This window comes from Podarcis gaigeae (genome assembly GCF_964106915.1).
Source record: "Podarcis gaigeae genome assembly, chromosome: 9".
Lineage (NCBI taxonomy): Eukaryota > Metazoa > Chordata > Lepidosauria > Squamata > Lacertidae > Podarcis > Podarcis gaigeae.
Genome location: NC_139685.1, coordinates 64614711 through 64631153, shown reverse-complemented (window position 1 = coordinate 64631153; position 16443 = coordinate 64614711). Strand labels below are relative to the sequence as shown.

The 16443-nt window shown below is 43.3% G+C and overlaps 1 protein-coding gene across 4 annotated transcripts in view; it reads right to left on the bottom strand.

Moving 5' to 3' along the window:
• LOC310852696 (broad substrate specificity ATP-binding cassette transporter ABCG2-like) overlaps positions 1 to 16443 on the bottom strand; it is a 22194-nt gene extending 5751 nt beyond the window's left edge. For 2 of the 4 annotated variants that reach the window (XM_083756533.1, XM_083756534.1), the window contains exons 1-12: positions 16353 to 16443; positions 12845 to 13061; positions 11091 to 11150; positions 10077 to 10191; positions 9030 to 9182; positions 7604 to 7761; positions 6956 to 7107; positions 6419 to 6523; positions 5398 to 5645; positions 2487 to 2569; positions 1714 to 1803; positions 373 to 497 (exon numbers count right to left, since the gene is read on the bottom strand). In XM_083756533.1, coding sequence (XP_083612659.1) covers positions 373 to 497; positions 1714 to 1803; positions 2487 to 2569; positions 5398 to 5645; positions 6419 to 6523; positions 6956 to 7107; positions 7604 to 7761; positions 9030 to 9182; positions 10077 to 10191; positions 11091 to 11150; positions 12845 to 13061; positions 16353 to 16392 — 1546 coding nt within the window. In that variant the 5' untranslated portion in view covers positions 16393 to 16443. The other 2 variants (XM_083756535.1, XM_083756536.1) reach the window with 2 other exon arrangements.

The window sequence follows — 16443 nt, the reverse complement described above, 5'->3', positions numbered from 1 at the left end:
ATTGCTAATTTAGAATTAACCTACTATATATTTTACATCAAAAGTGAGATTTGGTCGACAAAAGGAAAACAATAACTTTACTATTTATTTCCAGAGGAATATACATGTTAGTTTCCTACGGAAAACAACCAATGCATTTGTGGCACCTTAAAGACTAACTAAATTTTTTTTATGGCATAAACATTTCTAGTATCAAGTCCACTTCCCCAGTTGCTGGTACGGGAGGGTGTGTCTGAATACACACATGGTTTTAAGTGGCGAAATAAGCATATTGTGCTTCCAACAACAGTGATATGCAACAAGCAATCTGCCTGCCACCATCTAATATCTAAATTAAGGAAAAAAGAAACATGACTTTTGTAGTATACTTGCCTATCAAGAAATAATTTAAGGAAGTGAGGATGATGCCAGGTAAAGTCCTCATGGGCACCATATCAGCTAATATCTTTGAGAAGAAATATGCAGAAACTCTATAGTAGCCACTTATATATTCATGTCTGCAACACAAAATACACACATTCAGGACTTGCACAACCAACAAATGGATTCATAAATGGCAGCAGTTTTCAATCCAGTTTTCAAACTAGTACCAGACATTTCCCAGAAGCTTATTTAAAACAGTTATGTCCTGCTTTATAGACTTGTGAGGGTGTCAAAAGTGCTTTATGAAAGATTTACCCAATATAATCACATTCAGCTTTACTGTCAAGAACAGAAAGAGCATGGTGTCCAGATGGTGCCAGGATTATTCAGGCAACATGTCCTGTCCTTGGTCTTCCCTGTGGCACAATGGATCAGTGTGTCTGGCTGTTAACCAGGAGGTTGGTGGTTCTAGCCCACCAAGGGCAAGATTCTATCATTGCGGGGGATTGGACTAGATGATCCTCGGCATCCCTTCCAACTCTACAGCTCTATGATTATATGAGGTCACTACTCTGCAACATGCAAAGCACATATTCTGCCACTTATCTAGGGCCCCTGAAGCTTTAATGAAAGTGTGCTTGCTCTACCCAGGTCCACAATGCATCCAGCATGCAACTGCTGAGCTAGTATTCACTGAAATGGAATATGGGCTCAGCATTCACATATTCCTTAGGTGCCAAAACTGATGCTATAGAGCAGGGCTGGATGTGGTGGCCCTCAAGGCTCCTTTTTCTGGCCCTTAATACTTTCTCCAGGTCACACACCCTCTTCTCAGGCAATATCTGGTTCTTCCTGGCTGAAATGTGTCTTTGAATTGTGATGATGCCTCTTGCTTGTCTGGTTGGAGGACAGAGAAAGGTGTGTAGAAACTAGTCTATGTTTACAATGGTCAAATTCTTGCTCCTCCCACTTTTGCCCAGGCCCTACTCACCATGGACATGTGACACTTGCATGGTTGCCCAGAAGAGAATGTGGTCCTTGGATTGGAAAAAGCTTCTCACCCTTATTTTAGAGAATTCTTTCTCCCTAAACCCGGAGCCCATACAGACAGCCAAACTTTAATTCAGACTGAGCGCTCTCAGCCAGGACTACTTGGCCATCTGTATCTCCTTACCAAATGAAGAGAAGGCTTTTATCATAACCAGGGGCTGATATGTGTGGCAAAACGGCCGTGAGCATGGGCTCCATAGGTGGAACTGACTGATGAGTTACTCAACCAAAGAACAGGTAAGCAAATAAGGCTACTTGCAGAAGAGTAAGCTTGGTTTTCCAATACACAGTTTTACCTACATAAATATCCTTTTTTCTGTGATAAAAAGTTCAACAGTCGTAATACTATTCAAACACTGATTGGTCGTCAAGAAGAACAAAGCACCAACTCTACAAGGGAACCCAAAAAAGACAGAATTAGAGATACCAAGGCACAGATTAATTTCTGCATCAATCTACAATTTTTTAAAAAAAAAATTGTGCAAAAAGCCTTACGTATTTTTGTGTGGATTTCTTCTAAAATATGCATCTCTGCAAGCAATTTCCCGATATAATTTAGTTTCGTACGTTATTTCTTCTAATATATTTTTGTGCACACTGTTTAGTCGGAGCAAAACTGAACTGCAGCTTTAGAACTGCACTGCAAAATTTGGAGAAGTGCAAATTTTGAAAGGCAACCGTCCTTCAGTTGGCTTTCTGGTTTAGGTGCAGATTAGGTAGTTTCACAAGAAAATGCATAAAAAAACAAATTTCTCCCTCATCCTTAGATGGGAGAAACAAATTCATTGAATTGGGTGACTCAGCTTTGCTAAAGATTTGTGAACTCTAGGAAGCCCTTCTCAGATAGAATCAGACAACACCAGACTTTTTCTAAAAGGGAAAAAAGCCTTGGGTAGAGCTTGGGGAAATCACCTTCCCCTGTTCCATGGTTAAATAAAACTTTAAGCAAATATATTGGAGACTGCTGCATAAAATAGGTCCTAAAGTAATTTGTTACCTAAACTTTTCTGCACATAAATACTAGCTGAAGATGATGCTACATTGCATTCTCTTTTTTTGAAGCGTTTACTCACCTATTTTGAATGCCAGTGGCATCATTTTTAACTCCAGCGAATACGGATCCTACTATTAGTCCCAGAAAAGTGGCAATACATATCTAGTGCGGGGAAAGAATATTTCATATTGAAAACATGCTGTCTTGGGCAGGGAGGAGTGAGGAGCAGAAGGAAACTTTTGAAAAATAGTGGACTTTGTGAAAGTATAATAACTGTTATCTATTAAGTTGCTCTCCTGCTGTGATGATGAGCACTGCACTTTGTTAGGGAAGGATGTGTGTTGATATACCACACTGGTCATGCCTGACAATACTAGTCCTAGAACATAGGGTTGTATCCAGCTGAGCAGATCCACAGAAATCAGACCCAAGTTAATAATTCCCATTTGTTTCAGTTTATTTCTAAGTACCGGTAAATGGTGGATACAAATCATACTTTGGCATAGGAGAAACCACAAAAGAAGAAGTAACCATATCACTGTAGGTAACTTATAAAAATGGGCTTTGGACCTTCACTGTAACATAGAACAGGGTTCCCAGACTGTGGTCTGTAGACCACCAGTGGCCCACATTTCATTCACATGGCCCACAGCATGTCTACGGATTTGGGATTGAAAACAAGAGAAAGCACATCCACTGCATTAAATATTAATACTGGTTCTTTAACTGAATTTTATTCTTTCTTTTATTTCTTGAATTCTATGCAAACCCCCCCCCCCCTTGTAAAATAATGTTTGCTTTAAAATGCTATTAGAAATAATAACAACTTGAACGACTCAGATTGAATTTGAAAAGAAAACATTCCACTAAATGTTTACAAGGTAAAATCCAACAGAGATGTGTTTAAACTCTGCCAGATTTTGGAACAAACCAGGTATTGTTACACACATTTATAAAGGTAAAGGACCCCTGACAGTTAAGTCCAGTCGCAAACGCCTCTGGGGTTGCGGCACACTCATTTCGCTTTACAGGCTGAGGGAGCTGGCGTTTGTCCGCAGGCAGTTTTTCCAGGTCATGTGGCCAGCATGACTAAGCCACTTCTGGCACAACGGAACACCGAAACCAGAGCAGCGCGCGGAAACGCCACTGACCTTCCCACCAGAGCGGTACCTATTTATCTACTTGCACTTTTTTGGCATGCTTTCAAACTGCTAGGTTGGCAGGAGCTGGGACCAAGCAACAGGAACTCAACCCGTCACGGGGATTCGAACTGCCAACCTTCTGATCGGCAAACCCAAGAAGCTCAGTGGTTTGGACCACAGCGCCACCCATGTCCCTTTAAACACATTTATACAGAGCAATAAAATTGCCCAGCCAATTTACACACACACACATGCACACATATATTTATTTGTATCTCTCTCTATATGAAATATACAGAGAGAAGGAGGGAGAGGACAATGATCAAACTGATTAAAAACTATGCTTTGCTTTCTTAAGAACAAGCAAAAGTGATGAAAATCTCAGCCAAGATGACGGTAACAGCCTGTTCAGTCGTGTTTAAGCAGGAGGGATTGCCTGAGCCTTAACACTAAAAGTGCACTTGATACATGGTACCGTAGTGCTAAGGACTTGTTGAAAGGACCAAATGTCAGGGATAATTCTACTGCTAAGCCAGTTGAAGTGGGAAACAAAGATCATATCAAGACCAATTTAAGAAGATTACCAAAAAAGAAAAAAAAAGGCTTAATGAAATGTGGAGTCTTTTTAAGAATGCATTCAAAATCCATCCCTAATGAGGTTAGGGAGATAGAAATGATTGTGAGAAAAAAGTCAGGCCCATTAACCCTGGAAGATTATAGGTTCTTAAAATCCTAATTCTTGTCACAAGGTCAAGCTTTTACAAAGCAATTAATAGGGATCCCCATAATATCAACATACACACACAAAGCTTTTAACTTCACGGCCGCTGAACAGATGATTAGCAATCACTACATATCTTTGAAAACCGCTGCAGAATTCTTGACAAATTTGCAGCAGAAGTGGAGGTCATAGCGAAAGGAATGGACACATTGTGTGAGAGGGAAACTCAAAGAGCCCTTCGGATAGAATACCTGCTGGAACAGCAATACATTGTTGTTTGCTGTTTTCAATGAGGAGGACAGTAGGGACGACAATGTTAGCTCTGCCCATGCTTGTCCCTCATCGTTTCTGTCACATTCAACTTGTGGATGTTTCTAGTACAGGCATGTGCTTGAAATGTGCTTCCCAGGGGAAGAAGAGGACACATACAGTTCAGGTATGATGGAGTGGTTGGACGCAGAGGAGCGGCGGGAGCCACCAGGTGGGGAACCCCCAAGGGACGAAGACTGGGAGCCTGGGCATTGGTGGTGGGACAACAATGAGTGGTCAGAGGGAGAAAAAGGAGCTGACTGGGAGGAGGAGTCGGAGTCAGAAGCCGAAGTGGTAACAGGGTTTAGTGAGCAAGAAGGGGCTGTGGCAGAGAGCAGTCCAGAACCAGAGGCAGAAGCAGAGGATGGAGGCCAAGAGACAGAGATGAGGCAGGCTGCTGAAGAAGCTAGGGAGTCTCCCCCTCCGCTCTGACCAGCTCCCTTCCCCACTGGTCTCCCAGAACCCATTAGAGGTATGAAGAGGGCGGAGCAAAGACATTCAAGACAAAGGAGTCTCAGAGTGCTTGGGAAGGAGCCAAGGGAGAAGGAGACTTCGGAGACTGCCTACTTGGGGCAAGATCTGCTGGGAAGTATTGCTGTGCTCACTAGGCCTGAGCTATTTTGTTTCTTTGAATAGTTCACTTCACTGACACCATGTAAGTTATGTCTGTCCTGCTCCCAACACCCACCCACAGTATATCAAACGTAACGATTCCTATAGCTCTTTGTTATTTAAATTAAATTCATTTTTAAATAGCCCGCATAGCTTCCTAGTAACATTGATCTCCCCCGCCAAAAAAAAAGGTTAATTTGGGATACCTGGGCAGTGGAATTTTGTGGATTTCCAATCAGATTTTTGAATGTGCGTTTGGACACCCATTTGAGCTGATGAAGAAAGGGTGTGGTGTACGGAATTCCTTTATAAGCTGTCGTCTTCTTTTTATCGTCCGAAGATAGTGCATCGAGGTCTGCCATCATTTGTTTGTAGTAAGCACTTCTGGTAAAGCGTAGGGCTAATCCTAATGCAATGCTGTCAGTGTCTTCCATGTCAGTGTCTTCATCAATGGCTGTTTTGGGTGATAATGAAAACTGAGGTTACTCCTTTGCAAATGAGCAACAGGTGCAAATTAAATCACAGTTAGTGTACTCTGAACTACCTTAGGTTGTGTACAGACTGACCATCTTGCAACAGATCCAAAGCTACTTCTGGGTGAACACTGAAATGCTGCGTTTCACAGTCTACGGCTAGCAAAAATACTGATGGTAGTTCTATGCCCACAGATCTTTCTATGGGAATAATTCTTTCCCCAGTCCCCCTGTTGCTAGCAGAGCTGCTCTACACAGGTGGAGAAGCAACTCTGCCCCAAACTGAAAGCACTCCAGCCAGAGGATCTGGACAGTTAGGAATACTCTCTAAGGCTGCATACATACCATACTTTTAAGGCACATTTAACATACATGACTTCCCCCAAAGAATCCTGGGAACTTCAGTTTGTTAAGGGAGATGAGAATCATAGCTCTGTGAGAGGTAAACTGTATGACCCACAATTTGCTGGGGGAAGTGATGTGCTTAAAATGTAATATAAATGAACAGTGTGCATGCAGCCCAATATTGTCTTAGGGTTGTGATTGATTAGACCAGAAGCTTCTTAAATCTGGTCTAGTAACTCTGCCAATTCTATGGGTGGGGATGGGTGGGATTTTGACAAAAAAGTAGAACCTCCTATCACATTTTGGGGCCAAATGGATAAGTACTTTTAAAAAAACACAGAAAGAAGTGGTTTGGTGCTGATACACACAGATTCATCAAGGTAACTCTGAAGACTTTCAGAATACATACGTATAGTAATGATGGTCATTTTACTCATTCCAACAGCAGTTGAATCTTCATTAATGATGTCCAGAAAAAAATCAGCAGGGTTGTTATATGGTTCGCACAAATAACCTGTGAATAAAAGATGGTTTATTTTTACATAGCCGGCAGCTGAGGCAGCTTTAATGAAAACACATTTACAGGTACATTTATGAACATTACAGGTACAATTACGAACTGTCACTTTCGGTTCTCTCAGTTTCTCATGTTTTCAGTCTTAAATTCAGTTCTCCACATTCTGCACTCTTCCATTGTCTCCCAAGACAGATGGATGCCAACAAAGCTAATGACCCATACTTAGGGGCCACTGCAGTCCCACTAGCCAGACATAATGAACTGCAACCGCTGCCCACCCCTGGACTGGGTAAGTAGTCATTATGGCCCCTGCTTGGCTAATTCAACATGGGATCCTCCATTAGATTTTAACTCTTGCTGGATCCAGGAATTTGAAAAGACTCATGCTCAATTCTGGGTCTAAATTTAACATACCACATGAAAACTCACCAAGACCTTTGAAGTATGGAAGAGCATTTTCACACGGGCCATGATAAAGAAGTCTTCCAGCAGCAAGTAGCGTCAGACTGTCAAACAATTTGTAAATAGAGTACCGGGGCTGATGGATTGAGAAAATTATTGTTCTCCCTTGTACCGCCATCCTGAATGCAACACAGGAAAGACCGTCAACTACTGTAATTACCTGTTGTTTTAATGTTCCAAACCATTCACAACACAAATGGACATAACTTTAGATAACAACACTGGGCTCTTGCATTAAGCAGCACTGTAAGCAAAATTCTTACCAAAACTGATAGTCTTCTAACTCAACCCCTCTTCATTTACCCATATCCACTTAGCATGTCACACAACTCACAACATAACCATAACATAAGTGCTGTCTTGTGGGATCGCAACAGAGTTGGAGGCATGGGGGAAACTATTGCATAAGAAAGTGAATATAAAAGCTGTGACGAAAAACCAAAAAATAATTGCCTTGTTGAAAAACAAACCAAGCCAAGGAACATCAGACTGTCAATATTCCAGCCATGGCACAGGTTTTCACCCACCCACCCCCGTCTGTCTGTCTCTTGCTTCAATCTAGAGAGTACATCATTAGCCATAAGGTGCAGTCTCCAAGAGTCTAGCACAATTTACTTTTTTAAGAGAAGCAGGACGGCATTGGCTGTGCTGGCATCCAGTCCAGTTGTCGGCTCATCTAAGAACAATACTGTAGGGTGTGTAATGAGCTCTAGTCCAATGCTGGTTCTTTTCCGCTCTCCCCCGGAAACTCCACGGATAAAATGGGTGCCAATCTAGGTACAGGAAATGAAGTTTCAAAACGATGATCCTCAAAACTATGAAAATGTTTCAGTTAGCACACAGGAAAAATCTCTGGACCTCTCCCCCCCCCCCATAAGATGTCATCACCCCTATCTTTCAGGTACCTCTCTTACAACCAGCAGCGGTTTTAGGGCAGCTCCTCTCTTGGGGCTCTGAGCTGAGGGGGCGCAAAATATGCCACAACTATGACATAGTGCGCTTGAGAGTATGCACAGAACAGAAGGCAAGAGGGAGGTGGCGTGAAAATAAGAGATATTCAATGGGGGTGTCAAATTTCGTCCTTACTCAGGGCACCATTTTACCAAAGTCCACCCCTGCTTATAACACATCCATTTCCCAAGCCACAGGTCTTTCTGGAACTCAACCCATAACCCACCCTTCCTTCCTTCCTTCCTTCCTTCCTTCCTTCCTTCCTTCCTTCCTTCCTTCCTTCTTCTCTCTCTCTCTCTCTCTCTCTCTCTCTCTCTCTCTCTCTCTGTCTCCCCACTGCTGCTCAAACTCTGGCCAGAGGGAGGGTAGGGGAACTAGTTGCTGTTATAGACCAGCCAACCTTAGTATTATGTGTTTGCGTTCAATGTAACCTGCTCTGGGTCTTTTATCTTTGTACTCTATGCTACCTTCCAGCAAAAGCCTAAGGTTTTCTATACACACTCATCCTCTCTATCTTCCATCCATCAAGGCAGGCAAGCCTGAGGCATGAGTATAGTTCAAAGACACATTCTAGCACTTGAGGAGGGTATGGTGCAGGACTGGTGAGAGTGTGGTCCAAAGAGGGGGCGTGGCCTGGGAAAGCCCCAAAGACCAGACAGAGCGGTCTGCAGGGCTGCATTTGGTCACCAGGGCTGCAGCTTCCCATCTCCACAATGGGACAATGCCAGAGTGGTGAGGTTTCTCTCCCCAGCCCAGGGCTCCTCAGCTTACTCCAGTGGCATAGAAGGGAGATGTGCTGCAGTAGCTCCCATGCTACCAGCATCCCATAAGAAAGGGGCTGAGATAGTCTCATGATCAAGTAGCAAACAATGGGCACTTAGACTCCCTGCAGAGGTAGGCAGGGAGAATCACAGAATTGTAGAGTTGGGTCCTGAGAGTCATCTAGCCCAGCTCCCTGAAATGCAGGAATCTCAATTAAAGCCTCTGTGGCAGATGGCCAGAGGGGCTGCATAATCTGCCAGTATTTATAACACGAGTTCTGACATTAACCATTAATGTTTGGCAGTATTAAATGCCACTACACAGATACCTTGGAGTCTGCAACTTTAGACAAATCCAGTTCCTTGATAACTGTTTCAACTCTCTCTTGCTTTTCCTTTTTGCTCATAGACAATGGTAGCCGAAGAGCCGCTGAGAACTCTAAATTTTCTCTGACCGTCAATGTTCCCATCACTATGTCATCCTTATTGATTAAAAAAAAGATTTTCAATTGAACATTATACTAGGTTTTATCACTGCTGCATAATTGTTAGTACCTCGGTTTACGAACATAATCCGTTCCTGAAGTCCGTTCTTAAACCAACTCTGTACTTAAACCGAGGTGCGCTTTCCCTAATGAGGCCTCCCACCACTGGTGCCCTTCCACCATTCGGCTTCCATTTGTAGACCAAGGTAAAGTTTGCAAACCAGAACACTACTTCCGGTTTTGCGGAGTTCATAAACTGAATAGTTTGTTAACAGGGCTGTTCGTAAAACAAGGTACCACTGTATGCATTAACATAGTAAAGAAAGTGCTACTGTGCTGTGTCAAGAGAAGAGGCTGATATTTTTTATTTTATGTATTGATTGATCGCTAAAGGGCACTGAAGGTCAGTTGACATTACCAGAGCTGTCTGAAGTCGCCTGCTCAGAAGATGGTTATTTCATGAGCACTGATGACAGGTGGCTAATAGCTATGGCCTCTCCATATGTCCAGGTACAAGCTAGAATGAAATCAGTTGGGAAACAGCCAGTGCAAGAGAAAACTCCAGCTTTGCAGCCTCCGCTTTATGCCAGAGGCGGCTGAGCCCACCGCCTGGTGGCTCGCACCCATGCCCACTCACTATTCTCTGATTGAGCAGATGGGTGGGATCCGTGGGTGGGATCCAGCAGGCGGGGTGGGTGGGGAATGCTGGCACGCAATGGTGCCCACCAGAGAAGGTGGGTGGATTTACATGATTAACAGTAATCATGCACAGAAAAGGAGACACTGATAGCACTGGCAGACAATTAACACATGAAGTATCATAACAATCCTTTATCTAAACAGAATAATAGCATGTACCGTGATAAAAGATCCACTACAGACTTTATTTACCTGAACTACATATCCGGAAATGCATTTAAAATTTGAAGGCAAAGGGAAGCCATTGATCAAAATGTCTCCTGTCAGGCCTTTAGGATTTTTCCTTGTAGCTAAAATGTCCAGGAGCCTAAAAGGAAAATCAAAGGACTCAAGAAAAGTTACTTGTGCCAACATCTGAAGATCATACTGTTACGAACCTAAGAAGAGCCCTGCTGGACCACCCCAAAAACCTGTCTAGCCAGGTACGCTAACTCTAGGAAGCCAAGGTGTCTTCGGCCCCCTCAATACTTGTTGGAAGGGAGTCCCGGGGCCCCTCAATGTTGAGGGGGTGGAGGAGGCTGACTGTGGAGCTGAGAGCAGCATAGCTTCAGTGGCCAGCTCCTCCAGAGCACTCAGCGTCCTCCGGACAATGTGACGTCACACATGCAAGTCACACATCAGGCCCCCTCAATCTTGGGGGCAATTTGGTGCCTCTGCATCTTGCCCAACATCCTCTTCTCATGCTAGCCGACAAGATGTGATCAAGCACAACCACACTCCCTACTCATGTCCCCCTGCAACTGGTATTCAAAGTCCTGTCATCTCCATTATTAATCTAGTATTATCTTTTTATGAATTTGCTTAATCTCCTTTTAAAGCTATCCAAGTTGGGTTACCATCAATGCACCCTGTGGTTGAAAATTCCAGAGTTGAACTATGTGCTGTGTGCAGCAGATCTTCCTTTTGTCTGCCCTGCATTTTCCAATATCCAGCCATGTTGGATAACCCAAGTTAAGGTATTATAAGAGGAGGAAAAAACACTTCTTTTTACCCATTTTCTGCACACCATGCTGAATCTTTTTACCTTGCACTTTTCTGGTTTTGATTGATGCCATTTTGAAAATGTGTCTTGAGGTTTGTTCCGATCAAATATGCACATTCATTACAGAACCTCACTTACTGGTTATGAATGTAAAAAAAACCCTGTAACAATGTTACATTTAATATTATCAGAAAATAGATCTTTACCCATATGTTAACACTTACGAAGATTTGCCGCAGCCTGTAGGTCCTAAGATTGCGTTGAGACCAGGTTTCATGACACCACTGTAAATGAAAAGCAATTTGTCAGTAGTCAGTTGTTTAATGTGTAAATCCATTCCAACAGAATGACATCTTTGGTAAAATAGTTCACTTTTGCACAAAAATAAACTAGTTCTTTCTTCATAGTTTGAAAACGAGTACTGTCTTCATAATTTTAAAACTAAGCATCTTTCCCCCCACCCCTTTAAATATCAGTGTACAAGAGGCAGAACATGTTCTACAACTGGAAATATCCTGCAACTTTCATCAGCCTTAGCCAGCATGACCAATGGTTAGGGATGATGGGAGTTGTAATTAAGCAACATCTGGTAGGTGACAGGTTCCTTACTCCTTTTCTACAAGATTATGGGTTATATGCAATAAAAATTCATCTTACTTTTGGGTTTAGTTTCTCTAAATGGATTAGATCCAGAATATCCCTCTTCTTAACGTATGGGATCCTTCTGTTCATGGAGGGACCTAAGAGGTTCCTAGCTAGGGATGATGGGAGTTGTAGTCCAAACGCAGCTGCAGACCCGAGTTTGGGAAACCCTCTAAGCAGTGCTTTTTTTCCTGGGAGTACGCATACCCCTAAACATTTTGTGAATCTAAGTTTGGCCTAATTGAGGGGCAGTATTTCAATATGAGTAGGAAAATGAGAGTACCCCTAAACATTTTTTTAGAAGAAGAAAAAAAAGCACTGCCTCTAGGTGAAACAAGCTTGGCCTCTGTAACACAGAGACATGGGTTCAGGAGGGCATCTCTTGACAATGAGTATTCCAGCTGCAGAGTAGAACGTACATAAAACAATACCAGGGGCAGGAAAGGACTGGTAAGGAACATAGAATGCTGCCTCATACCACATGATACTGTGGATCCATTTGCTCAGTACAGTGGTGCCTTGGGTTAAAAACTTAATTCATTCTGGAGGTCTGTTCTTAACCTGAAACTGTTCTTAACCTGAAGCACCACTTTAGCTAATGGGGCCTCCTGCTGCGACCACACCACCAGAGCACGATTTCTGTTCTCATCCTGAAGCAAAGTTCTTAACCCGAGGTACTATTTCTGGGTTAGTGGAGTCTGTAACCTGAAGCGTCTGTAACCTGAAGTGTCTGTAACCCGAAGTACCACTGTATTTTCTATGTCGACTGTTAGTAGTAGCTCACTAGGGTTTCAGGTGGGGAATCTTTCCCAACCCTACCTAGAGATGCCAGGGATTGAACCTGAAACCTTCTGTATACCTGAAGGAGCGTCTCCACCCCCATCGTTCAGCCCGGACACTGAGATCCAGCGCCGAGGGTCTTCTGGCGGTTCCCTCATTGCGAGAAGTGAGGCTACAAGGAACCAGACAGAGGGCCTTCTCGGTAGTGGCGCCCGCCCTGTGGAACGCCCTCCCATCAGATGTCAAAGAGATAAACAACTACCTGACATTCAGAAGACATCTTAAGGCAGTCCTGTTCAGGGAAGTTTTTAATATGTAACACTGTACTGTTTTTAACATTTGATTGGGAGCCGCCCAGAGTGACTGGGGAAACTCAGCCAGATGGGCGGGGTATAAATAATAAATTATTATTATTATTATTATTATTATTATTATTATTATTATTAAGCAGCTGCTCTACCAATGAAGAGTGAAGCCACTCCACACCTTGCTCTCTGTACATGCAACAAGCAGGAATTGCACCCCAAAATAAGTAAGCAATGGCAATTAAGCATACCTGACATCCGTCAAGATATCTTTTTTAACCACTTTTCGAAAGCCGTAGTGGCCAGTCTTCAAATGCACTCTGTAGCTGATGTGATGAAAGGTCATTGTGCTTCCTTCAGCAAACCCGGATCCTAGAAAATTGATTTTCTTCTTCCGTAGGAAACCTGCATCTTCGTCATCACATATGCTTACATGCTTTTCAATTTGTCTGATTTTTGATGCAAATGCTGGTGGTGGCAATAAACAAATGAGTGATCAGAAAAGTCACTGTAGGTTTGTAACAAACGAGGAACCAGTAGCAACAGGTAGCAAAAGTATATCGTGAGCCCAATTCTAATCTAACCAGCAATAAAAATTTTACGAAGGCAATTTAAAGGAAACAAAATGAGGGCAGGGCATCCAAGTTTTCTAAATTAATTTTCTGTTACACACTCTCTATTTGCATGGGCCGTGGGGATTTCCAAGGGCACCGGTTATCAGGGTTTGGCTTCCTTTGATAGAGAGGGCTTATGGTGTTTCTGTAATATTTGTTTAACCTAAGAAACACTGCCCCATCAGATCCCTAGAGAGGCATTCCATCATCTTATGCCTTTCAGCCTTCTGGTAGCTGTCTGCCTCTCTATCTTGGCCTATGTTCACACCATACTGTACATTTAAAGCACCTGACTTTCCCCAAATAATCCTGGCAACTGCAGTTTGTTAAGCATGCTGGGAACTGTAGCTATGTGAGGTGGTAAACTACAGCTCCCATAATTATTTGGGGGCAGTCATGCGCTTTAAATGTACGGTGTATATGCAGCCTCTGTCTCAAAAATGAAGTTGTCTCTTACAAACAACTTAAGATCCAGCTGTGCTTGGGGAGTGGGTGGGAGTGTGTCAATGTCCCTGAGCTCTGTTGGATTTCTCCATTCAGAATATTCTAGGGAATGTTCCAGTTATTTATGAGTGTCCAACTGATGCACAACTGTACACACAAACATCATGCCGAACCAGAAGTGAATTTAATAATTGCAAAATCGGCTCTAGAAGATCCCAGAAATGGGGGAAAGGAGTGAAAACAGCACCGATCTATCCCAGGAGCCTTTGTAAGAGGAATCCTAGGAGCCCTTGTGCTGACTGTTGAGGCCTGTGGACTTTGAGAAGGTTTGTAGGGAACAACTGTGGTAGAGTTTGGCGTTGGGTAAGTGCTGCTGGCTTTTTAAAGGGTTTTTTTTTAAGGGTTTACAGAGGTTTCAAGGGTATTTGCAGGCTTTTCCAACGGTACTTCAAATATACCACAATTTCACTGATGTGTACGGTGCCTCAAAATGTAACCCCTGTGTTAATTAGTTTTGTATCTGGGAAAATATAGTTCTTCCTACAGGCACAGAATTCATTGCTATTATCATTGCTCTGTGGATTATGGCTGCATGGATATCATGAACACCTGCTGAATCTTGTCGGTGCTTTCTGCCCTCTGTACAATCCTTTTATTTTATTCTTTTAAATTCTTTAGGGAGCTATGCACTTCCCACTTCACATCTCCCACACAGGAATGAACATTTACCCAGATCTTTAAAACAATGGCTAAAGGAAATAACTAGGTTGCCCATTTATCCCACAGCAAAGCTGTGTAAAAGTTTTTAACGTGTGATATTTTACTGTATTTTTGGTTTCTATGGAAGCCGCCCAGAGTGGCTGGGGAGGCCCAGCCAGATGGGCGGGGTATAAATAATAAATTATTATTATTATTATTATTATTATTATTATTATTATTATTATTATTATGGCACCAGTGTGCAAAACACCCATTTCCATTTTGCAACTGTGTTCCCCTCATGCATTTAGCAGAGAGAGAATGACAGAGATTTGGAGTAACAAATGCAACTTAAATTGTTTGTGTTTTGTTAGCCAACTTATGTACTCTGAAATAGAAACATTTTGACAAAATAAACAACCCGACCCAGTTGTAGCTACTAAAAATGCAAAGTAAGAACCGAAAAAGACCTGTGCAACCAGTCACCACAGAGCACCTCCTAAAGGCACACCCTTGACAGCATCACCCTAAGTGCACAATTATTTGGGGCGTAGTTATGAGAAAATACATACGTATATAATTGTCTCTCCCTCTGAGGTGAGCATCTATGCACACTGTGTATGTGTTTTTAGGAAACATTTTACATGCAATTGATCTTATTGCACACTGCCACTATAGTTTTAATGCATCGGCAGTTTATAAATGGTCTTGTTTCTATTTTTATTTTCCAGCACCAAGGGCGGGGGGGTGGAGAGCAGGCAGGGGTGGGGCTGGCTGGCTGCCCACAGGGGTGTGGTGCGCGTCCTGGGGGTGTGGTACGCCATCTGCAGGGGCATGGCACCCAGTGCGGGCGGGGAGGGGGCAGCTGCAATGGCACCCTGCCAGGATCGCGCTGCCAGGGGCGGTGCACTCCTCTTCCTCCACCAGTGACCCCAAGTTCTGAATTCAGGGTGCATGTAGCATCCCAAAACCAAAACATCTGAATGTTTTATTCAGTGCTTTTAGTCCTTTAAAAAATGTTTACGGGTACTCTCATTTTCCTACTCATACTGCCCCTCAATGAGGAGAAACAAAACACTCACAAAATGTTTAGGGGTATGCGTCACCACCAGAAAAAAAGCACTGGTTTTATTGTTTTTTTATGTGTTGGAAAGCTGCCTAGAGTGGCTGGGGCAACCCAGCGAGATGGGCAGGGTATAATCATCATCATCATCATCATCAGGCCTACAGGCATTTCAGAGCCACTGAATCTGCCTTGCCCCACCCTCCAGTCTCTGCTTCTCAATTTGTATTATTTTATGCTTGCCGTTGTTTTATCGATTGTAGTTTAGAAACTATTGTACTTGTTAAGTGGATTTCTGTTACTTTTTATACGCTGATATTTAATGTTATTCTATACTATTCTAATGAATGTTGGATGTTACTTTATTTGATGTAGGCTGCGTATTTTAAAGTGATGTTTTATTGTCACATTTTTGTATTGCATTAGATTGGTACAAGGCGTACATTCTTTTGCTTCTTCAGCTTGTAAACCGCCTTGGGTATTGTAAGATAAAAAGACGGTATACAAATTAAAAGGGGTGATGGTGATGATGATGATGAACGAGATTTGGAAATTCAACCCATTTTGAAGAGCGCCCTTTTGCTGTTTTCCTGAGGGATTCCACCCAACCCCAACCCCACCCCTCATGAAGATTCACTTTCCCCCCTCAAAAAACCACGGGATTACTAGAGGGCAGCCTCCCCTCAACTCACACACTTCCCCTCTTTTTCAAAACCTTTTCCAGCCACACCCTCCGTCCCTTTCTTTTTTGTTTTGTTTTGTTACCCATTCATGAAGGCGCCGGGGCGGGCCAAGTGCCGCGCATGCGCTAGCAGCCGTCCCTCCACTCCGACGGGCCGAAGGGGGCCCAGGTGAGCGCCTCGGCAGGTGAAGGCGGCAGAAAGAGAGAGCGCGCGCGCTGAGGTCCCGCTCCGGCTTCTTCTCCCTTCCCCATCTCACCGCAAGCCAGGAAATAACGGCTCCGCCGGGGACGTTCCATCGCGGCCCGCTCGCCCTCCCTCCACCTCGCGGCGGCGGCGGCGGCGTGTGT